General features: G+C 44.7%; 1 protein-coding gene across 1 annotated transcript in view; it reads right to left on the bottom strand.

Annotated features, from left to right (window-relative positions):
• Positions 1-1,269: 1,269 nt before the first annotated feature.
• Positions 1,270-24,334, bottom strand: part of LOC120505609 (ATP-binding cassette sub-family A member 9-like) — a 30,675-nt gene continuing 7,610 nt past the window's right edge. The window contains exons 7-39 of the mRNA XM_039716314.1: positions 23,846-23,984; positions 23,224-23,409; positions 22,571-22,703; positions 21,996-22,161; positions 21,274-21,332; positions 20,211-20,321; positions 19,622-19,797; positions 19,184-19,303; positions 18,005-18,143; positions 17,360-17,450; positions 16,668-16,807; positions 16,102-16,221; positions 15,110-15,269; positions 14,656-14,822; positions 13,971-14,098; positions 13,375-13,512; positions 12,423-12,536; positions 11,736-11,906; positions 11,481-11,594; positions 11,179-11,286; positions 10,541-10,609; positions 9,899-9,990; positions 8,064-8,184; positions 7,629-7,743; positions 7,279-7,370; positions 6,367-6,524; positions 5,231-5,306; positions 4,643-4,737; positions 2,843-2,962; positions 2,046-2,186; positions 1,822-1,901; positions 1,674-1,729; positions 1,270-1,549 (exon numbers count right to left, since the gene is read on the bottom strand). Of these exons, the coding sequence (XP_039572248.1) occupies positions 1,460-1,549; positions 1,674-1,729; positions 1,822-1,901; positions 2,046-2,186; positions 2,843-2,962; positions 4,643-4,737; positions 5,231-5,306; positions 6,367-6,524; positions 7,279-7,370; positions 7,629-7,743; positions 8,064-8,184; positions 9,899-9,990; positions 10,541-10,609; positions 11,179-11,286; positions 11,481-11,594; positions 11,736-11,906; positions 12,423-12,536; positions 13,375-13,512; positions 13,971-14,098; positions 14,656-14,822; positions 15,110-15,269; positions 16,102-16,221; positions 16,668-16,807; positions 17,360-17,450; positions 18,005-18,143; positions 19,184-19,303; positions 19,622-19,797; positions 20,211-20,321; positions 21,274-21,332; positions 21,996-22,161; positions 22,571-22,703; positions 23,224-23,409; positions 23,846-23,984 (3,985 nt within the window). The 3' untranslated portion in view covers positions 1,270-1,459. The remainder of the gene's footprint in view (positions 1,550-1,673; positions 1,730-1,821; positions 1,902-2,045; positions 2,187-2,842; positions 2,963-4,642; positions 4,738-5,230; positions 5,307-6,366; positions 6,525-7,278; positions 7,371-7,628; positions 7,744-8,063; positions 8,185-9,898; positions 9,991-10,540; positions 10,610-11,178; positions 11,287-11,480; positions 11,595-11,735; positions 11,907-12,422; positions 12,537-13,374; positions 13,513-13,970; positions 14,099-14,655; positions 14,823-15,109; positions 15,270-16,101; positions 16,222-16,667; positions 16,808-17,359; positions 17,451-18,004; positions 18,144-19,183; positions 19,304-19,621; positions 19,798-20,210; positions 20,322-21,273; positions 21,333-21,995; positions 22,162-22,570; positions 22,704-23,223; positions 23,410-23,845; positions 23,985-24,334) is intronic.

Consider the following 24,334-nt stretch of genomic DNA (forward strand, 5'->3'; position numbering starts at 1 on the left):
GTCAGAGCGAGGCAGACAGCAGAGGTGCAGTAAGTCAGGGCACAGGATGGGGTTAAACCTGTCCCCAGAACATCTCCTGGGTGTCCAAACCTTCTCCTCCCCTCCGTGCAAAAGGAAAAACAACAACCCCAACGTGAAGAGGGGGAGATGCCAGGTCCCAGGCAGTGAATCTCAGTCTCCTCCCTGCCCACCTCCTTGGCAGAGCCCTGATGCTGGGAGATCCCTGTGGAAAGCAGAACTCCGGGGTGTGGGAGGCTGCCCTGGGACTTCTCCCGGCAGCAGCAGCCCATCCGTGAGTCACGGCAGCCACCTGCTGGTACCTGCTTGCCCACGTCCCTGCCTGCAGTGCCCAGACACACATCCTTGCCTGCCCAAAGCACCTGCAGAATTCTCCCTTTTGTGCCCCTGCCTGCGCCCCCAGCATCACCCACACCAACCAGAGCATCTCAGGGCATGGTGAGGGTCGTGCTGCTGTGTTCATCCCATGGCATGGCACTGCCCCTGGCCTCCAGTGGGTCCCCAGCCCTTACCAGAGGGTGCTGGGGCACAAGGGGAAACACCTGAATGCGGGGAGCTTTTATTTAGTTCGTTTTTAAAAAATTTACTTTTTAATTCTAGCCCTGGCAGGCAGATAATCCAAGAAGAGATGCTGATTTGCTCAGAGAGGGTCAGGGTGATGGAGCTTGCCCCCAGCTCCCCATCAGTTGCCCCATCCCTCCCAGGCACCCACAGAGGGGTGGGTGCTGGTGAGGAGCCCCCCTCTCTCCCCAATGACCAAAGCAAGGCTCAGCCTGCTGTCCTTCTTCAGCTCTATTTTGGGTCAAAGCACACCTTATTTTCACTCTAATTAATAACTGTGTTTTATAGATGATAAGAGCTGCCAGTTTTCACTACATTCATCCAGCCACTGCTGAGTTGTTTCCTCTGTCCCTGGCCCCAGTGGTGGGGATGAGATGGGCCAAGTTGGCTTGAGCTGGAACTCACAGCAAGAGCAGCTTTTTGGGTAAAATCCAGCCCTGTGCCCCTCTCTCCCAGGAATCAGCAGCTCTGCTGGCCACATCCCACCAGCCAGAGGGTGATTCTCAGGGCTGACAAGGCAGAGACCATGCGTCCTCCTGCCATGGATGAGCGAGGTGTCAGAGCCTCCCTGGGGTTTGCTCCTGGTTCTCCCCAGGGACTGAGCTCCTTTCCCAGCCCAGTGTCCCTCACAGCCTCAGGAATTCAATCTCCACCCTGAGCAGGGGCACAGATGAGAGTCAGGCATCAACATGTCAAAGGATAAAGGCTTTATTTATTAAAATAACAACTCTTTTTTCTCTGTGAGGCAGAACAACTGCAGGGCTGTGTGTGCTGTGACGTGGGTCACGGAGTGCTGGGGCTGATCCCAGCTACCAGTGACTGATGAAATTCAGTAACACTGATGAAATACATGGAATATTTCCCACTGAGGCTCCAGCAATCAGGGGTGAAGGGGTCTCTGCTCCACAGCCCCGTTGGATGCCACCTCCAGGTCCTGCTCCTCTGCATCCCTGGTGAGGTCCACAAACACCTGCAACGGGACACAGTGGAAGCACCCCATCACTGCCAGGGACTGCCTGTATCTGTGCTGGTCACAGGTTATTTCTTCCTTTCCCACAGGCAGTTCCCAGCCTGGAGCTCCTGCATCAGCCTACCTGGTGCAAAGTGTTCAGTGACAAGCTGTACTCCTCAAGCTTGAAATTCCGTTTAGCTGCGGGGGGATGGAGAAAGCATCCTTAAAAACCAAACCCACAGAAACCATTTGGAAGTGATTTCCTTATTTAACTGCTTATTTCCTTTTACCTGCTTCTAGCTGGGAGAAAGACCTGGACAGAGGTAGTGCATCTGCCACTGGAATCTTGTAGGTGAGCATGGAAGAAGTCCTGAAAGAGTAATAAAAAAATGAATTCTTCATCTTGTGACTCAGCAGTGCAGTTTGGGGGGGTTTGTAGGATAAATGTGCTCCAGGTAAAGGTCAGTAGGAAGAAGAGAGCATCCCAACCCAAATCCAGGCTGTGGGCACTGACCTTTCCTGCCGAGCTGCGCGGGGGAAGAGGTTCAGGATTTCGGTGTGCAGAGCATCTCTGTGCCCCGCGTCTGTCATTTTCAGTTCTAGGTGGTAACTTGTGCCAAACTTCCTTTTGAGATCCTCAAGGGAACCGACGTACCTGCAGAGGGGGGAAAACATTGCTCAAACCACCAAAACCAGCAAATAAATCCATGGCTTGAGGGAGCCGAGGAGTGGCTGTACATCCTCTTATTCATCAGCTCTTCAAACCATGCTACTTCAAAAAACTGATTGTTACACACATGGGAGCATCCAAACCTGTATTTTCCATTAGATTAGGAATTAAAAAAACCAAACTAACCCCCAATAACCCCAAAATAACTTCAACTAGCCCCAATCCCCAAACTAACCCAAAATAAGCCCAAACCAACCCCAAACTAACCCCAAATAACCCCAAACAACCTCAAAACGAACCCAAACTAACCCCAAACTAACTCCAAAATAACCCCAAACTAACCCCAAAATAATCCCAGCCCCCAAATTAATGCCAAATTTACCTCAAACTAACCCCAAACTAACCCAAAATAACTCCTAATGAACCCCAACTAACCCCAAACTAACTCCAAAATAACCTCAAACTAACCCAGACTAATCCCAACTAACCCCAAACTAACCCCAACCTCAATCTAATCCCAAAATAACCCCAAATCAACCCCAAACTACCCCCAAACTAACCCCAAAGGACCCCCGAACTAACCCAGACTAAGCCCAGACTAGCCCCAAGGCCCAGCCCAAGCCCCCCGCTGCCGTGCCCACCGGAGCTGGCCGGACACCAGGACGGCCACGCGGTCACACATCGCCGCCGCCTCCCGCAGGGACTGCGTGCAGAGGATGGCTGCCCTCTCCCTGCTCCTCACCGAGGCCTCCATCATCCTCCTGGGAACACAGGGATCACAGTCACCTCCTGGAACAGCCGCAGAAAACCTCCTGCTCTGCCAGCTCCTGGTTTCTTTTTCTACCTCTGCCAGGTGGGGGCTGAGGCGCTACAGCTGGTATTTCCTGTTCAGGCTTTATTATTTCTTATCTACATTACAAGTCATGAGCTCTACAGCATTCTACTAACAGGTTACACAATGACTATCTTTCTATACAAGGTCTTTTAAGGCCAAACTATCCAATTAAGGAATCACACCTAAATTATTTCAATTTTTGACCCAATAACTGATCCCTCAATGTCTGCAATGAGGACTTTTCTGTCCAATTACACAAAACCACCCAAACCCATGGAGAAGAAGGTGAAGAAGAAGGACCAGCCTCTACCCTAAAACCTCCATCTTGCCCCACATCTACTACTATATTCTAAAACTCAAACTCTGAGTTTTCCACCCTGTGATATCACACACTTCTAACCAACTACACACCCACAATCCCAGTGCTATCAATCAATTTTGGAAGCCTCAGGTCAAATATAGTATTTTCTTGTGGGTCTGTGCCCTTCAGCACTGAAAGCTTAAAATTCTCAGCATCCAGGACTCCAACACTGCTCTATGTCTCCGTCCCTAGAAACAACTTTTTAAGTTATTTAAAAGCAAAGAACTATTTAAAAGACTTCAGATTTCTCGTTTAAAGATGACCTGGATGCCACTGCTCTGTTGTTATTTGTCATGTCAGCATCCCTCCAAATTTTGCACTGATGGTGGAAACTGGTGATGAAAAGCTAAAGCAAACACCAGCCCTGAATGACTCAAGGGAGAACTTCTTACAATTTCTTCTCTTGCTCTGAAGAAAACAGAAATTTCTGTCTTTTGTACCAAATGCACAGGTTCAGCTGGTGCCTACTGAGATTTTTTTGGAGTGTATTAATGACCATTAGGGGTCATTTTTTGGGGTGTATTGATGACCATTATGGGATCATTTTTTGCAGTGTACTGATGATCATTATGGGGTCATTTTTTGGGGTGTACTGATGATCATTATGGGGTCATTTTTTGGGGTGTACTGATGATCATTATGGGATCATTTTTGGGGGTGTGTTTATGACCATTATGGGGTCATTTTTTGGGGTGTATTAATGACCATTATGGGATCATTTTTGGGGTGTATTAATGACCATTATGGGATCATTTTTGGGGTGTATTAATGACCATTATGGGATCATTTTTGGGGTGTATTAATGACCATTATGGGATCATTTTTGGGGTGTATTAATGACCATTATGGGATCATTTTTGGGGTGTATTAATGACCATTATGGGATCATTTTTGGGGTGTATTAATGACCATTATGGGATCATTTTTGGGGTGTATTAATGACCATTATGGGATCATTTTTTGCAGTGAATTGATGATCATTATGGGATCATTTTTTGGGGTGTACTGATGATCATTATGGGGTCATTTTTTGGGGTGTATTGATGACCATTATGTTACAGGGCTTGCTGCCAGCTGGGTGAGGAGCTCAGCAAGCTCTCCCCATCCCCTGGGCACCGGGAAAAAGGGAAAAGACAGCTCTACACTGTCACCTCTGCCTGCCCAAGAGCTCCTGCCATGGGGAGGGTGAGCCCATCCTGCTGAACTGTCCCAGATTCCCGTTTCTGCCAGGCCAGGGCTGCTCACCACATGCAGCGCTGCCCCTTGGGGTCCATGCTCACGGAGGGCTCGTCCCAAAGCATCACTGCTGGGCCTCCCAGGATGCTCAGAGCAAAGGACAGCTGGAATGGGAACAACATCAGGTCAGGGCTCCTTTATTCACCTGCAAAACTGGTGCACCTTAATCCCCGTGAATTTTTCAAAGCTGAAGCTCTTGATTCCAAAGTACAAAAGGAACAGGGATTTTAAAAAATCCCACTTCAGGTGTTCTCAGTTAATGTTTTAATCTCTCAAAATCAGATTTCCCCAGAACTCCTGAGCCTGCCAAAGATGTGAAAGTGGTTTTCCATCCCATTTACTGGAAGATGTAGGTGGTGGGGCATGAAGAGGTGATTGTAAATCCAATTTGTGGTTGGCACTTATTAAGCACATGGTGCAGAAGAATAGGAAAAGGGGGTGAGAAGGAGGAAGGGAATCCTGCCAGGATGGATTCAAAAGGCATTGATCTAAATGAATGATGCCAGGAACCCACTCAACTGAAGGTTTCCTCTGCACCACGTCCAAGAGAGAGCGAGCAGGCTTTGGGGAAGAAGCAAAGACAAATCCAACACGTACCTTTCTGGCTTCTCCAGCAGATAAACTCCTTGCTGGGGTCTTGAAATGCTTCAGGAGATCCAAGGCCCTTCCTATGCTGTGGGGAACGGAAAGGGAAAAGCCCCAAATGACCATTTTGGTGTGCAGCCTCTGTGGCCAGGGGTGCTGAGGAACACTGACATGTTTTGGTTGATATCCATCACCTTGGCTTACTTGGGGATTCTGCTCCTAACTTGGATGTCAAATTGAGGAATTATTGCAGAAATTCAAGGCAGGAAGTGCAGCTAATGAGAGAAGTGAGTTACTCATGCAACTAGCCATGAACTGAGACAAGTTTGATTTTTTTTTTCTGAATTTTCCCAGGTAAACTTGGGCTACAATATTCATAGGCAAGAGACTGGGAACAGTATAAAATAGCAGACCTCATCAGGAGAAGTCACCTCTCTAAGGTGAGAGGCATTGAAGATGTTGGCTCTTAACCATATGAGCCAGATTTGTTAACAGAGAAACCCTTCCCCACCCTATAAAATCACAGAGTGATTGGGCTGGTGTGGGAATCATAAGAACAGAAACTTCCACAGACACTGAAGGATTTCATCTACAGCTTTGGAAGAAGCCTAGATTGATGCAAAAATACAACACGCAGATATAAAGCAGAAAAATAATAAACTTGTATTCCTATAGTTGTAGGTGAGAGTATGCCTTAAGTAAGTGAGAAACTATAGATAAGATGGTGAATGGTTCATAGTGTAAGGGTGGGGTTGTATGGAATAATCTAAGAGTCTAGAAGTTATAACAGAAGCATTTGTGTGCAAGTGAGACAGCAGCCATAAGACAAAAGTATTTGCAGTGCAGCAGAAGTAGGTAAAGGTGATAGGTTAGAAAAGCAAAATAAACCCTGTGCCAACTGTCCATTGGTTTAGAAAGTTCTATATTGCCTTATAATGAAGAAACTTGTGACTACCCTTGAGCTATCGCCAAATGCTTGCTCCTCTAAAATCTCATGGCCTCTGAGATTGATGTTTATCTGAGCAATAAATTGTTCTTAGCTTGAAAACAGTCCCATCCCTTCACTTCTAGCAGCGACAGACAGGCTGGAAGGCTCCCTGCCTCAGCAGGGAGGGAGAACCAACAGATGAGATCATTTGGCTTCCTACCAGCTGATGGCGAGAGCAGCATCTTCCTCCCTCATTCCCCTGATGGCAGTGAAGGCCTCCAGGTGCTGCAGCACTGTCAGGTGTGGCCAGAGTGGGTCCTGCTGTGGGCACCAGCCCAGGGCCCCTCGGGGGGCTCCATCCTGGCCCCCGAGCAGCACCTGCACAGACACACAGCTCTAGCTGTGGGGTCGCACAGGCACAGGGTGCTTTGGCTTGGAGCTCATCCCACCCCAGCCCTACAATGGGCAGGGACATCTTCCACCAGCCCAGGTTGCCCCAAGCCCCGTCCAACTGGCCAAGACAAGCAGTTGTGTGGTCAGCAGCCACTTGGGAGTGGGGCTCCATGAGCAGGGTGATCCTGCTCCATCTGCTTTTTCACTTTGGGTAACATTACCAACACCAGCCTGTCTTTTCCTAGTCACACTTTCCTATTTCCAACCTTCAGACCCAAATCTGTAAGAGCAATGGCATTTCCCCTCCCCCAGTACATGCCATTAATCATTCTGCACGTAATTAATGATGGATTGTTACTGGCCCAACGCTGCCCACATTCGTTTTCAATTTCCTGGTTTTGCAAGGCTGTTTATGGAGAGTGTTATTTTTGGGTTTTTTTAGATGTCAACAATTCTTACAGGGCTTGAGACATTTCACAATGGGTTTCCAACGCCAGCTGAAGATTTCCTGTTGCTCAAACTCTTAAATCTGTAACACTGACTTTGATGAACACTAGAGTTTATGCTTGGCATAAATCAACACTTTTTCTCAGCTCTGTAAATATCCAGGAATATAGATTGTACATAAAAATCCATACATCCCCTGACCGTAGGAAGATTTTGCTGGCTTGCCTTATCACATCCTTAATTTTTAGAGGTATGAAGGTCATCTCTGCAGCTGCTCCAAGAAGCCACCTACCTCCCCAGCAGTCACTGCTACACCTCCAGAAATCATGTTCAGAGTTGTGCTTTTCCCAGCTCCGTTGGGTCCTAACAGACCTAAGACTTCTCCTGGAAAAAATATGCAACAACTGTTAATAATATTTCTTGGTAATACGACTTCTCCCCTGTATTTTATGTAGTATTTAAAAGTACAGTAGGAGAAAGGGTTGTTTTATCCCCATAAATGAAAACTTTGAATGCAGGAGCCCAGAGTGTCAGATCTCAATGCCCACAAGAAAATTCTAACAAAAATATTGCCTCCAAACGAGGCCTTCCCTTTAGATTTTAGTCAGTTATATTACAGGCAGTGCAGAAAAGTACTTGAACCTTTTTTAACACCAAAAGAGAGGTTTTTGACAGCAAGTTTCTTCTTTTTCTTGCAGATGGAAGTGGCTGTCCTGACTTCGTATTCCTTGCGCAAACTGTTGACAACAACCAAGTCCTATGAGGAGACAGAGAGGGAAATAAAAATTCTCCTCCCACACCATGAGACAGCTGATCTGTTCTTACCATTAAGCAGGACTTTGAAAGAGAGAAAATTTATAAATTAAAAAGCCATGAAAGAGGGGGGGAAAAAAAGCCAAACAGGAAAATATCCAGGAAGGGAATAAAAATAATGGGGCGAGCTAAAGTCCTTGTGGTGCCAGGGTGACCGTGAGATCGCATCAGAAATCCGAGTGCATGAGCTGAGAAAGCAGAGGCAGGTGAGAGAATGGCAGTGATGGAGAATGGAAAGCAGAGCAGTGCAGGGTTTGGAGTCACCTGCTCGTGCTGCAGCGCGGCCAGCGCGCCCCGCACCCTGTCGCGCTCCGCCTGCACCTCGGGGGGCTCCTCTGCAGCCTGCTCCTGGTTCTGCTGGGGCACCTCTCTTCTCTGCTGGATCCTACGGGTGCAGGGATGGCAGATTTAGCCCTTTTCTGAGCCAGAGGTGGGGTAACTGAGAGGTGTTTTAAAAACTTTTATTCCATTTTCAGTCTCACGAGAAGGGTGAGACAATGCAGGTGTTATAACTCACACCATCACAATCAGAAGCCAATTATCTCCTAATTACAATACACTATAAGCATTTCTTAACCTATCAACTTTGGCCACGCTGTATTATAAATGTCTTAACATCATGTCTAATCATCTAAATGTCTAATCATCTACAATTACCCCTCATGAATCCTACTACAAAGAATCTTTCATAATTCTGCTTCTCTAAAGTATCTAGTCTTATTTGCAAAACCATATCTTAAAACTTATTTTTACTTCAGTTTCTCTCTCAACAACGTCTATTCTATAACATTTCTAAGTCAATATTTCTTATCTCAAAACTTACACACAGATACACATTATGTGAGCCTTCTGTCAAATTTTAAAAATTTTCTACAAATCATTTTCCCGCAGAGGAGGAGAGATGCTTTCACTGGGAATCACTTCCAAAAACGTTTGTGTTTATAAGCTTTTTCCCAGTATAATTAGAGACGACACAAATGCATACTTATATCTAGAAATAAGTATAATAGTTTTCAAATTTATCTCCCAGTGCACAGACTGGGTCCTGAACTACCCACCACAGTTGCAGGAAAGAAATAAATAAAATTGCCTCAAAGCATCAAATTCCCTATTTTTTTTGTCAATTTAATACTTTTTTGCCAGCTGAGGTTGAAGCTGGTGACACAAACATTAGAAAGGAACCTGTGAAATGGCCCCTTCCAGGCCCAAATTTTGCCAGATAAATGTTTTTGGTAAGCCTCAAACCTCTGGGGCAGTGAAATGTGCTTACTGAGGATCCCACTTTTAGTGCTGTCACATTTTAAATTCATTGCAGGGCTCACACTTAAAGTGTGGTCCCTTAAATTTATTTTGTTGGCAGCACCAACGCAACCCAAAATTTATTTGCCCTCGGGGAGCTCAGAGGCTCAGAGTTGGAAGGGACACACAAGGATCACTGAGCTGTTCCCCAGATGGTGTTTGCTCAAGTATTTATTCCTCAGCAGGAAAAGCTAAACTTCACTGGCATGGCTGAGAAAATAAAGGCCAGCTTTAGCTTTTCTTCATCTTTAATTATTGATTGGTTCCCTGCTCCAGACATGCCAATCATCTGGTCAAGGAGAATTAAAATACACGTGGCAGGTTTGCAAACCAATATGGGCATTTAACTCCCATAGTTGGTAGTGTTTGGTAATTAAATACATTTTATAAATCTTCTCCCTCAGGTGGTTGGTCACTTGTTGTTGGTGAGAGTTAAGCACAGAGCACTTGGACAACTTTGACCTGATGAAGATTTAGGGAAATTCTCCATTGTATTTGGAGCAATACTGACACCCTTGAATAGGAGTTAAAATCCTTCTGTTTCAATTTGGAACTATAATTTACCCCCTGTAGGGAAATGTCCTGAAATGTCAGCTACGAACCTTTAAAAAAAAAGCTGAAATCACAATTTTTATCCTCTCAAGGACATAGAAAAAATTAAAAATACTAACTTTATCCACACGCTGACAAACATTTTTCAGATAACACGTTTTCCCTCCTGCTGTCAGGAGGCTGTGCAGCTCCAAGCCCACCCTGCAGGCTGGGATAGCTGTGGCTCACAAGGAATCCCTGGGACCCACCTGAAGATGGGATCAAATCCTGGGACTGCTTCTCCATATCTCATCTCCAAACAGCGCAGGAGGAAAGCAAAAATCACAGAGTGGATGTACGGCTGAAAACAGACACTGATCAGGCTTGTGTGGAGACAAGGTAACAACACACCCTGTTAATTTTAATTATAAAGGGATGCAGTGACACATCTCATTAATTTCAGCTGTTGAAAAGGCCTACAGGGGCAAGGAGATAAACTGATGTTTTGCAGAGATTCCTCTCTGATATGCAGATTATTTGCAAAAGCCTTGAATTCTTACAGCAGCTCTAGCCCAGATAATCCACCTGCACCCCAACAGACATCCCATGGGATGGGAGATCTTCTCATCCTTTTGTAGAAGCAGCTTTGGCACGATCAGTTAATTAAAAATATCTCTGCCTTCTACATGAGCTCCACTGAGCCCCTGCCCCATTTTTGCAGCATCCAGGGGCCACATCAGGCACAAGCCCAGGATTTCTTGGAATTTGCCTCCCCTGCCAACACTTAATGGGAAATTTTGACTACAAAACCCATCCTTTTTTTATGGGGAGAGTTTACAAGCCCATTGCAAGCCCACCGCATCAGTGACAGCCATCCCTGCCCAAGCAACCATCTCCAAGTCCCTCCTTACTGCAAAGACAGGCATGTAGATGTAATTCCACGTCTCAAAAATGCTGTAATCGTTGTACATGAGGAAATTCTGGAAGAAAAGGAGATCAGTCAATTAGAAAACTCCTCAGCACAGTGTGTCTCAGGGCAGGGTCAGAGCAAGTGTGGCAGGGAGGGATGTTTAGCTTTTCTTCAGGATGGGAGAAAGGAGCTTTGATCTGCATTTTTTCTTTGGTTCTCACTGCCTCAATGGGCTGTGGCTTCCTTGGCTACAGAAATTCAGAGGCCTCAAATCAGTCAGGTTAAGTTGACCTTTTCTATCACTGCTTCTCTCTTCCCAGGTCTTTGGCTTTCTCCCAGCTCATTTCCTCCTTCCTGGTTTTCCCCACTCCACCACTTTCCCCTCCCATCCCACCCTTGCTGCCAAAATACAGCCACTGTAACAGCTCTTAGTGACTAAACAAAGCAAAAATATCCCAATAAAACTAAGGATTAACAGGTCAAATCTTGGCCTCTTCTCTCACTCAACAGCCTGGAACTTCTCCTGTTCCCTTTTCCCTCTTTCTTTCTTTTCGACTGGGAATTTGGGAAGTGCCTCTTGCTTTGCCAGTTTGCACCATTAGGATGATTATTGAATTTAGTAGGATGTGTTTTGCTTACTAGTCCAGAGAACATGATCCAGCCCACTGGGGGAAACATAGGAATCAGCATACAGGTGTAGTAAAGCACTTCATGATGGTCACTGTGCATAAAAGCAACATAATTCACCTGGAATAAAGCAGGAAAACTACTTCCAATATTGATGCATTGTTGCTAAAAAAACCAAGTTATTTGTCAGTGATTCAGGTTATTCTGCTGAATATTGATATAAACTGAAATTTATTGATGTAAATTTGAAATAAAGCCCCGAGTGGCAAGGTGTGTAAATCAAACATTTCAGAGTGAAGGTGCTCCTCACTTACCAGGATGAAGGTTAAAGACCAAATGTAACGATTGCTTCGCCCCATGTGAAATTTGAAGGCCATTAAATAAACGAAGAGGACAAGAGATATTCCATAACCAAAGATGCAAATGAGCTGGAGAGAGAGAGACATCAGTGACCAGGAGGTGCCTGTGGATATATGACAACCTGCCCAAATAAACTCTCTAAAGCCAAACCCTGCTGTGACATGAGGGAAGGGAGCTGCTCCCATTCACCCATTTTGCCCAGAGCTCACCAGGGTCAGCACAGCACGGGTCTCCAAGGGGCAGATGCGGGTGAAGAGCAGCAGGAGCCCAAACATGAGGCACATCAGGCTCCAGAAGAAGGGGATGTCCACCAGAGCCTGCCCACACCAGTAGGCTGAGGGGAAGAGCCCCGCCAGCCGCAGCTGGGAGCGAGCCTGGAGCTGCAAAAACAACAAAAATGAGAAAAGGGAGAGTCTAAAACATCATCCCTGCTCCTTCTCTATTCCCTTGCTCCTCCCTCCCTCTCCTTTCTGAGCACTTCCAATTCTTAGTTCAACCATTGTGTAAAACCACATCGTTCCTAAAACGGAAAAAAAATATAAAATCATTCAGATCTCAAAAGCTTTGTTAACATCCACATTATTGTGAGCCCCAGCTGGCTCCCTGGGATGCAGAGAAGTGCACTTTGGTACTAATCTGACTGATTTTCTTCTATCATCCTGCCTAGAAACCACAGAATCATGGAATGGTTTGAGTTGGAAGGGATCTTAAAGATCATCCCTGCCACAGCAGGGACACCTTCCACTGTCCCAGGCTGCTCCAAGCCCCATCCAACCTTGCCTTGGACATTCCAGGGATCCAGGGGCAGCCACAGCTGCTCTGGGCACCTGTGCCAGGGCCTCACCACTGGTGCTCTCCACACCTTTTGCATTGCATTCACTCCTTCTGCTCTTTACCTTGTAATCCTCCACGCTGCTCATCGCAAAGAGAGGAGGCAAACCAGCAGCCAAAACCAGCAGGTAGGTGAATAAGCCAAAAAAAATGTAGTTCTTCAGCTCTGGGTTTTCTCCCTGTGGGGAGAAATTCAGTCATCCATGATTGATGTTGCCAGGGAAAATCTGGCTGGCACAATGCTCATGAGTTGGTTGAACAAGAGCAGTAATGGTAAGTCAGTGGTGTTTAAGAACAGAAAACAAGGTAAAAAGAACAAAATAATGACATTTAGCATCCTAGAATTTGCAGAAAGAATTTGGGTTACTGAAAATTGTTGAGGATGGAGACCAACTCTTTGTTGCTGAGGAAAGGTGGGGTTTGCAAAGATCACTGTTGTATCCCCACCACACTCATCAGCATGGCCTGGTTGGAAAGGACTTTAAAGATCATCTCAGCCCACCCCTGCTGTGGGCAGGGACACCTTCCACTATTCCAGGTGGCTCCAAGCCCCATCCAGCCTGGCCTTGGGCACTGCCAGGGATCCAGGGGCAGCCACAGCTGCTCTGGACACCCTGTGCCAGGGCCTGCCCACCCTCCCAGGGAACAATCTCCTCCTAATATCCAATCTGAACCAATCTGGCTCAGTGGAAAGTGACATTCTTCTTTGGCCTTTCACTCCAAGCCTTCATAAACAGCCTCTCTCCATCTTTCCATCAGGGACTGGAAGGCCACAACTAGATCACCCTGAAACTTCTCCAAGAACAATCCCAAATCCTCTCCAAACAGCACAAATTCCTTACAGTACCGAAACCCCGCAGAACCCTTGGAAAAATCACCATTAAATACCCCCAGGAACCACCAGCAGTGGGACCACTGCCCCGAGCCCTTGGAAGGTGCTCCCCCAGCCCCAGGCTGTGCAGTCCCCATCTGTGCAGCTGCCCCAGCTGAGGGTGGCCAGCAGGGCAGGACCCTCACCGTGTAGAAGAGCTGGCTCCAGACGCGGAGGCGCGCGGTGGAGTTGAAGAGCCGCAGGAAGGTGTTGCTGAGGATGTTCACCAGCACAGGGAAGCAGTTGATGGGCTCTGGGCTGCACATGACCGTGAACTGGTGGCTCTGGAGATGTCAAAATAAAAAAAGGCCTTCATGTCCCTGAGAGGTGTGAGCAGCACTACTGAAACTCCTTTTATACCAAAAAAATATTCTCCCTTTTCTGGCGCATCTTGTATTTGTGGGGTTCCCAGAGGAAGGGAGGAATGATGAATCTGACTCCATGGTCTCAGGAGGCTAATTTATTATTATATTATATTAATTATATTATATTATATTATATTATATTATATTATATTATACCATCTCCTTTACTCCAAAGGAGCAAAACACAGGAGGAGAAAATGAGATAATTACTGTTCTCCTTTTTCTCTGAGGCTTCTCAGCTTCCCAGGAGAAGAATCCTGGGCAAGAGGATTTTTCCAGAAAATATGATGGGTGTGTTTATTACTCTCATTTAAACACTTCTCAGGAAATGCTGTTGATGTACAGGATGAAAGAAGGGAAAAAAAAATATCCCTCACCTTGCCTTCCAGGGATATTTTTATAGCTCCATTATAATCTGGAAGCCTTGTGATGTTTTTCTCCGGAGTTACTTCTGGGGTTATGTTTTGAATCTTCAAAGCAGCAATGAAATCCTCGATTTCTGATCCTGAAATCAAGTCAAGGACAGAAATTAAGAGTCATTAGAGGGACTTTTTTCTTTAAATAGAAACACTTTCATATAAATAAGTTCTTACTTGCAAAGCAGAGTTATATTAAAAACTCCAAATATTGAGATTCTAAGCAAACATATATTTCCTATATATTTTGGACACATATATAAGAATATGTGTCCTAAACACATATTCCTATATATATATGGGATATATTCCCATATATCCTATATATATATATACACCTATATATATATTTCTATATATTTCCACATATTCCTATATATATATTCCTATTTATTTAAACTGGTTAAACAAAATATATGTTTCAAACTTAGTTTATTTATTGCTTTTTTTTTCACGATTTCCTGGTTCATTACTCTTGCATATCACCTATATAATCACTAGAGCTGCATTTGCTTTTGCTCAAAAGAAAACACCTCTCAATGCACAGTCCTTTATATATTTATGGCATTTGCAAGGTTGCTCTGTCAATTATAATAAAATTCACATTGATGCAGAAGGTGAGTCAGCCTCACATGTTGTTCCTCACCTGTGTCATTGAAGATGAGGAGGTTTGTAGATCTATTTTGAATTTTCTCTTTTGTGGGAAGAAAATACGGGCTAGATGTGATTTCCCAGCTACTGGAGTTTTGCCACAGATGAAACAGCATTAAAACCATCAGTGGTGGAAGGATAAATATTCCAAATAACAGCAATCTAGATGGAAATACAGACCATAAGTGAGGCCAGGGGAAATCCACCAATAAGTAATTGTGTGATTTACGGGGAAATTCAAAACTTAAGCAAGCCAGAGTTCTCCTGCTAAGTCCATACTTTCCCTATTTTTGCAGCTTTAAAACATTTCCCACCTAATTCTCCGCTTCCAAACATCTCCAGCAGTATTTAAACCCTTCCTGAGCTGCTCCAGGGCTGCAGGGCAGGTGGGAGCTTCTGTACTTTCCCTCCTGAGCTGCTGCAGGGCAGGTGGGAGCTTCTGTACTTACATGCCCCTGAGGAATTTTCCTTCGTGCTTCAGTCTGAGCAGGTGAATTCTCAGCACAGCACACACCTGCTGCCTCCAGAGCATCATCCCACTCATGGCCAGGATCCCCTGCTTGGAGAGCCACGGGAGGTTCTGGTCCCTCTCCTCGAGGTCTCCCTCTCCTGTGTGTTCACCATGAAATGCCATTACCCACAAAGAGCCTTCAAAGGACACCTTCTAATCCCAAACAATCATCAGGGATCTTCTGCTCTGAACTGAGGGATGCTTTGATTGGTTTTTTTCTTTTTAAAATATTTTTTAGAGAGAGAGGAGTTAGAAGTGCAGAGGAAAGGGGCCATAATTCATCCAGAACAGAATTTATATTGGTGAATTCAGACTGGCCAGTGTGGCAACACATCCAAGATCTTCACTGGCCTTGGGAAGTGCCTTCTCCAAACTTTATCCCTTCCCACCTCCTGGTCTGGGCTGTACAACCCTTCAAAGGTAAATAAATGCCCTTCCAACATGAGCCTTAATCCTCATCCTTGAAACCCTTTGGGAAGCCAAGACAGAATAATTTGGGCTTCCCCAAGATGATGTTCCTCACTGAAGGCAAGTGGGACACAACTAAGCCACTCTAGTTGAGCCACTCTAGGCCTCTCAATATTGACATTTAGCAGAAATTGATTAGATATTCAATTAAAACACACATTTAGATGGAACTTTAGGGATGTCATGCTTGCTTAATGTATTTTTGCTAAAAAACAGGATATTTGTCAGTGATTCATATTCTGCTGAATATTGATATAAACTGAAATTTATTAATGTAAATTTGAAATAACGCCCCAAGTGGCAAGGTGTGTAAATCAAATATTTCAGAGTGAAGGTGCTCCTCACTTACCAAAATGAAAGTTAAAGACCAAATGCAAAGATTGCTTTGCCCCATGTGAAATTTGAAGGCCATTAAATAAACTAAGAGGACAAGAGATATTCCACAGGGGGTCAACGCTTTACCTTCGGGATCGACGGCTTCCTCACCCTGCAGCTTCAGGAAAACATCTTCCAGGGTGGTCCTGGTCACCTCGTAACTAACCACCCCCTGCAGGAAGCTGCTCTCCAGGTGGCTGAACAGATCTGCACGGGAGGAACAGCCAGGCTCAGCCCAGGCTGAGTGCTGAGCACAGACTCAGCCAGTGTTAATTAACAATCTCAGCCAATTAACATTGGAAGTTCCAGCATTCACGTCATTAATCCCCAAGACCCACAAGTCATCACTAATTTATTGTGTGCCTTAGAGGTAAAAGTGGAAAATTCTGTGGTTTTGGTTTACACAGGCCATCCCGAAAGCAGAAGAGGGTCAGTGGATTTTAGTTCGTAGGTCAGATGGTGGATTTTCTGTTTTTCATTTTCATTATTAATATTAGCACGTGCGCTTTTTTTTTGTAAAACTGATATTTATGCAGCTTCCTAATACCACACATTATGGACTAAGAAACATAATTATTTCCTTCACTTTGATTTCCCTTGTTCCCACCAGTGGGTTTTCCTTTAAAATCCTGGCACAGGGGCAGGTTTCTCACCTGGGAAGCTGTCAGTGTTTTCCAGAGGCAGCCTAAAACACAGCTCATCCTTCTTCTGCCCCTTGAGCACAGCATCAGGGATGTACTGTCTGACCACGGATGACACAAGCTCTGGGTCACACAGGTCATTTATGTGCATCCTGTTAAAAAAGCCCCGTTGTTATAATGTTAAATAAGAAATAAAAAATGTGTGCGTCATCTGATTGGAGTACAGAGCCAGTGGTGATTCTTCCATAGGGAAACCTCCAAAACTGGGCAGAACTTCAGTGGGAATTTTTACAGCCATCTGCAGTGCCCCTGTTTTTGCCATGCATGCACACAAAATGGTTAAGGGTAAGAATTGGACAATGCTGCTAAACCAAGAACTAGGAATCAAACTCCTAGGAAAAAACAACTTTGCATCAAAGCCATTGAGCATCACTCTGGCATCATGGATCACCTCACTCTGGTCCCCTTTCAGCTGCAAAGTCATTTTAGCTGTGTGCTCAGAGCTTTCAGGGTTGGGTTCCAAAGAAGGGCAGCTTGTTGTCCAAAGCAGGGAAATTTTGGCAGCCTTTAAGCTCTTCTAAAATGAATTGTCAGGATTTTTGTTACTGTCCAGATAAACTCTACAAAAACACAGATTCTACAACAAAATATGAGAATGAGAAGCTTTTCACAAAAAGAGTGATGACCAAAACAAAAGGGTTTACCTTAAGTGATAGCCAATTCCCCACTTTCTCTTCAAGTAGAGAGATGAGCCAACACTCTGTAATCTCCCACAGGAGAGGAAAGCTTTCCGATCTAAGGAGGAGGGAATGCAAAGGATTTAGGGGGATTTACAAGAGTGCAGCAGACTGACCTCACTCGGCTCCTTCTGAACTCAGCAGACATTTTAATAATAAATTGAGAGGAGTAAATCCAGGCCAGCCCTGAAGGTCTTTTTAAAAAAATATTTTTAAACCAATGCCTTTCTTCTCAACATCATGGTTAATTCTTTTAGTTCTGCATTCTTATGGGCTTTTGGAGAATTTCCCACGCAGCACAGGAATAATACAGAAATGGGAATAGCGGCAAGTAAAATAAAAATAAAGGAAAACAAACTGAATTTTACTGACATAGAGACAATTCCAGAGAAAGTGGAAGTGCTTTATCCTGAAGAAGACTGCTTTATCCTGGAGAGGAGCATGAGCAAAGCCTAGCAGGGACACATCAGCCCAGTTTTAACCTTTGCCCAGCCCGGCTTGGGTGGTCACTGTCAGACAAAACACATCCAGCTGTGCCACAGTGGGACCCACGCATGAGCTGTGCCCCTGGAAACCCCTGGTGTGCACCCCAGGGTGGCAGTCTGGGCTCACCAGCCTGAGTGTCTGCCTCCTCCATGGACTGGGTGGCGACGAGCGTGACGCGCCCGGCGCGGCGCTCCCGCAGCAGGCTCCAGACGTGGTGCCTGGAGCAGGGATCCAGCCCCGCCGTGGGCTCGTCCAGGAGCAGCACCTGCAAAGGACAACGAGCTCAGAGCTCCCCACGCCCCGCCTGTGGGAGAGGTTTTATGTGGCAGCAGCTCTCTGGGCACAGAGAGAAACACAACTTTCCCAGGCATCGTCCTGGGGAAGGCTGTGAGGAGATCAGAGAAAAGAATGATGAACAATTCTTATCTTCACTGCAGCTGCAGCTGTTGTTGTGAACACGTGGAATGTGTTATGGAGATTTGTTCACCAAAGGGTGGTTTCTTAATTGGCCAATGGTGATGGTGTTCTTAGTAAAGAACGAATTAGATCAACATGTATCGTAACTGTCTATAAAAGCAATGCGTTTCTTAATGAGAAGAGTAGAATAGTATAGTAAAGTGATTGATCAGCCTTCTGAGAACCATGGAATCAATGCTAATTATTATCCCTTTGGGGATGCCATGCTACGACAGTTTTACAGTGATTTCTGTGAGCCAGAGAGGATCCATGATAAGAGAATCCATGTTTACCCCTGGAAGAATTTCCTACCAAGGTCACTGACACAGAAACCAAGAAAGAAAGAAGGAGAAATAAGAGAAACCTGCAACTGCCTGTTCCAATGAGCACTTTTTCTTTCCTGACCAATGAGCAAAGTGTAAACTTATGAGTTTTGTGAGAATGGATAAAAAGCATGCATGCTAGAATAAAAACAGGTTTGAAGCCTTCTGAAAATGGAGTGTGTTGCTTTGTGTTGTGACCCTCTCAACTAAAACACCAGCTGTGTTCACGGGGCTCAGTTCCACACTTGCATCACCTGGTTTCATTATTTGGATGGTTTTGCTCAGAGAAGAGAATGCACCCTCAAGTATGGCTCATTTTTTTGCTCCTTCTCCTGCTGCAATATTACCACCCTTCTAATTAAAAGTATGGCTCTGATTGAACCAGATTCCCCAATCCTTCCAGTAAGTGAATTAGTAGGCTGGAGTGGCAGGGGGAAAACACAACAGCCTCTGTGACAACTCAAAATGCAAAGCTAGGTCCCAAAACAACATATGTTGTGTGTGCATAAAAACAAACAGTTCCTACCTGGGGATTCCCTAAAATTGCAATTCCAAGAGACAATTTTCGTTTCTGTCCCCCACTCAGGACTTCAGCACAAACGTCCTGAACATCAGTGAGGTCCATCATGACGAGAACTTTCTGCACCTTGGGAACACACAAAGACAAGACAAGAGTCACATTTCCAAAGCACTGGTTTGAATTCCTAAATGGCTACAAACATGACAACTTCAAGATTTCAAACTTACCTACCCATAATGGCTTTGCTTGGAGATAATTAAGACAAATCTGAGTTTTAGCTCATGACATGAGGATAAGAGGGTACTGGAAAACCATTTTGCCACTAAATCAAGTTTGTTCTTATTTCCACAGAACAAGATGCAGGTGATCATTTTTTATCAATAAAGCACAAAGTGCCCAAGGTGCCATAAAAGAGAAGTCAGTGGCTGAGAAGCACATACCAACCTCTTCATCTACTTCCTTCCACTGAATCCCCTTGATGTGAGCAAAAATTCTCAGGTTTTCCTTCACTGTTAAGGCTTCAAAATGCAAATTAATCTGGGGGCAAATCCCAACCCTTTCCTGCATTCCTTCCATATTCCACATTTCAGAAGCATTGTAGTTGTAGATCATTGCAGAACCTGCACACAGTGGGGGGTGAATGAAATATTTGACATTAACTCAAGCACCATGGATGTTGCCCAAGTGTTAAATTAAAAATTAAAAAAAAAAAACAAAAAAGCAAAATAACCAGACAGCCAAAAGATGTAATACCTTTCAAAAATATTTCAGAGTACCAAACCCCCCCCCTTACAAATAAAAACATATTTCCTATAGATGTGCAGCTCATGGAAAGCACCAGGTCATCCAGATGGAGAAATAACCGTGGTGCACACATGAGGGATCCATTATCCCTGGAGCTCGTGCTGAAAGAGAAATCTGCACTGACAACAACCCAGCATGAATGACTGAGGGAAAAATTGGAGGTTTTTTGTTCATTTTCCCCTTACACTTGAAAAAACCAACAGCTCAGCATCCAGGCCCATCATCTCACCTGCTGAAGGCTTGGAAAATCCACTGAGCACGTTTAACAGAGCAGTTTTCCCAGATCCACTGTGACCCAGCAGGGCAGTGATCTGCCCTTCATATATATTTAAGGACAAACCTGGAATAAAAACAGGACAACGTAGGATGGAAGTGTGTGAGAAGTGGACTTGGACCTGTAGCTGTTGCCACAGGTGACAGAAGTGACATTTCTTCAGAAACTGAGAGGCAAAACCAGATCCAAAAGCACAGGTTGGTTCTTCAGGAGTTAGACCTAAGCTTAGTAAGGAATTATGTCTTGACTGAATTGAGGGAATAAATTAATTATCTTCATTATTTAAAGAATTTTTACTTCAGTTTTCTACGAAGTTCATATCATTTTATTTTAGAGTGGCTCAAAGAGTCCTCAGGAAGAAGAGAACCCAGAGCTTTTCCAAGATGTGAGATTTCAAGACATATTTCAAAGCAGCCAGACTTTGCCCCCTCATTTTCTTATTAAAAAAACCCAACTTTTTCTTTCTGTGGGTTGTTCAGGTTGTGTTTGTGTGGTTTTTTTCCACTCAACATAGACCTTTGAGGCCATATTGACATTTTTAATATTTTTGTATTTTTTATTTCTTATATTTTCACTTGGAGTTCTTGTTAAACAAAGGCATTCAACAAATACCCCATGACTTTACTATGGCTGTGTCAAATATTTGCATTGGCAAGTGCTTGGAGAACACAGCTCAGGCAGGGACAGCAGATCTGGCCATAAAATCCCAAGTTTGCCCAAAATAGTTTACATTTTGAAAGGGAGGTTTGAGAGGGGATTTCTAGAGCGGTTCATCACTGCAAAAACACAGCTTTTAAGATTTCTGCTGTTGCAAAAAATAACAAACAGTGATTTTCCTGAAAGGAACAGGGCGATAACGACCTGGTAGAAATTTGCCAGTAATTTACCCCAGCAGAAATAACCATTGCACAACATAATTTAACAGGCCCAGAGGCAGAATTCAGTACAGCCAGTACATTTGCAAACACTTTGGGTTCTTATCTAGTGAAAAATGAATAAAAGAATTACAAAGCCTTACCCTTTAAAGCTTCGGTGCTCTTGTTGTTCTTCTTGTATATTTTTTTAATATTGTTTAGTCTAAAGAAAAATAAGCAAGCCATTACTTATTGAATCACAATTTGGGGCTGTTTCCTCTGCCTCAAATTAAACTTTGAAAACTTTTGCGGGAACATTTCCCAACTGCAGAAGGAATCTCTTGACATAATTCATTTCTGGTACCTTTAAAGCAGGATTAGGCCCTGTGCTTTTCTAAAAGCTGTTTAAAAGGTTTCAAAGCCAAACTCGAGGAACATTTAGTGAGTGAAGGAGGAGGATTTAAATGTGGATATTTAATTAGGAGTGATGACCCAGCTGTTATTATGGCAGATTTCTGATTGCTTTGGGGTGACAACCAGAAGGCAGCACCAGCCACGAGCCCACCCAGCCCCACAAGGATGGACAGGGCAGCATTTTCTGCAGCACACTCCGTGCTTGAAGATGCTGGGGAAGGGGAACAGACTCGTTGCTGAGCGGGAAGTGCAGGGCAGGGAGTTGGAGGATGCCCCACATCCAATAAATGTTCAAATCCAGCTCCGGAGTGGGACAAAACACCGAACAACCGCTACCCTTCACACATTTCCATTAACCTCATCCACAATGCCAGCTGCCAGCCTCACAGTCACCAGTGCAGCGTGGCTGTGCTCTCTAGAGCCAAACAATCCATGCAGAGCTGTATTTTTGTTGCCAGAAGGAGCTCCTTACCTGATGGCTTCCTTGCCATCGAAGCCCGGCGGCATCGGCTCGGTGTCGCCGCCCAGAACGGGGTCGTGGCTGCTGCCAGCTCTCACCCCCACGTACCCACTGCTGCCCCCGAGCCAGTAGGAGGGTCTCAGGAAGAAGGCAGGAGGATGTGGGACCCCGTACTTGCCTGAATCAGAGGCAGAGAAGGTGAAATATCAACCCCAAAACCTCCATCTGTCAACTCCGGTAAATGCCCAGCCCTGCCACCGCTCCCCCAGTAGTGCAGAACGTGAACTTCCAGCAGAGTGAAAGAATTTATAAACTCTGCAATTTAAATTGTCCACATCTGTAAATGCAGGAGGGGAATAATCACAGCCACAACCCCATTTACAACCCCCTTGGTTCCAAAAAATCAGAACAAGTCCTACCACACCCTTCCAACCCCAGTGGTCAGGGCTGCAGGAGCAGGATCTCACTGCAGGGCTGCAGTTTTCTCACCTCCCACCACCCCTTTGGTAACTTTCTCTCTACAAAGCAGGGAATTATGGAAGAAAAAGCAATGAAGTTTGCATTTTTCCCCTCTCATTTTCACTCACCAGGCAAAACCTTATCGAAGTAGATGGCCAGCAGGAAATACAAGACACTGTCAAGGCTCAGGATGAGGTACAGGTTATAAAAAGGGTACAGCTCTGGGGTAAATGCTGGTCCATATTTTTCTAGCTTTACCATCTAGGAGAGGAAAAAAAGCAAAAATAGCAAAATTCAGATGCAACATTTCCTTCAGACAGAAATACTTTTTGTGAGCTACTGCTGTGTCATCACAGCCATTTTCACTCAAAACCAATTCACTCGTGACCACGACGCTGTTTCTACGGAGGCAGAGGGTTTATTCTGACCACAAGCACCAGAAATGCCTCAGTAAGCTGAATTTCAAACCATGCAGAAGTTACAAAGTGCTGTTTGCAAAGGCAGCACTTCCAGCCTTCAGTTCCTGCAGCCCTTGGTACCCACCAGCCACATCCCACTGCTCATTTTATAGATTTAAATCTATTGCAATAAAATTCATGATGCTGTTGAGTGCCCAACCATCTCTGCCACAATTTAGCACAGATTTTTTAGATTTTTCAGAGCCAAGTTTTCTTTTTAAAAGCAGAGGGGGTTGACTGGGTTGTTCTGGTGATGCAAATTGTGGATTTTACTACTCTGGTAGAATTTTGGGGGCTGAGCTCTTGTTTTGTTATGGACATACCGTTGCAAGGCCAGCTGTGAAGGCAAAAGGACTGAAGAGGTTTAAAATCCATTCCAAAGCTCGTGGCAGTTTTTCAAACAACGTCACAAAGCCCAGTGCCCCAAAGAGGATGTGAATGAGAAATCCCACAAAACTGGAAATGTTTGGCTGCTTTAGCAACGAGCTGAGCAGGAAAGTGAAGTGAATCTGCAGCAGAGAAAACCACTAGTTAGCAGGATGCATTTCTGCTGCAATTAAAAATAAAACAACATCAAAACAGCAGCAAAATTAGAGATCCAGCTGGATTTCAGTTGTTCCCTTCAGATACACAAGGCTTTGTCTAGCACACAGCTCTGAGATTTAGGGCAGATTTATAGGGACAGACAAATCACTCCCAGCCTCATTTTAGCACCTCTCTTTACTCTGATTTTGAGTCAGAATCTCCCAAAATATAATGGGAGTGGTATAAAAAATATACAAAAAAATAACCTAAAACCTAGCCTATAAAAATAACAATAAATCACAGCAGAGTATTTTTTTACTTTCTCATATAATACCAGCCCTAAAGTCTCTGCAGTCTTTCAGATATTTTAATTAGGAAAAAAAAAAGGTGTCTTATATAAGAGTACAAATGTAAACTTACAGATGCCATGCCATAAAAGAAATAAAAAAAATACACTTCTAAGAAGCTGTTGTGATTAAAAACTTCACTCAGGGTAATCCAGGTCAGCAGGCTGGCTGTGATGAGGACATACACAGTGTACAGCAAACTCCAGGATAACCTACAAGGGAAGGCACAGTTATTTCTGCCCTTGAGCATGACAACACCTGCCATGGCATAGCCAAAGTGGTATGAATTCAAATATTTTGTATTTTCAACCATTTCCAGTTTCCAGAGTGGGCAGGTGCAAATACCAGAGAGGCACAGGAAGGGTCAGGGTGGAAGGGACACTGAGGGTCGATGTCTCTGCTCAAAAAGGAACATCCCAGAGCACAAGGCACAGAAATGTGTCCAGGTGGGGCTGGAGTATCTCCAGTGAAGGAGCAGCCTGTTCAGTGCTCAGGAAAAAAGTTCTTCCACAAATTCAGGCCTGGCACGTGCCCAGATCTCTGCAGACAGTGATGGCAGCAG

The sequence above is a fragment of the Passer montanus genome, unplaced genomic scaffold, assembly GCF_014805655.1.
Source record: "Passer montanus isolate IOZ18808 unplaced genomic scaffold, ASM1480565v1 scaffold35, whole genome shotgun sequence".
NCBI lineage: Eukaryota > Metazoa > Chordata > Aves > Passeriformes > Passeridae > Passer > Passer montanus.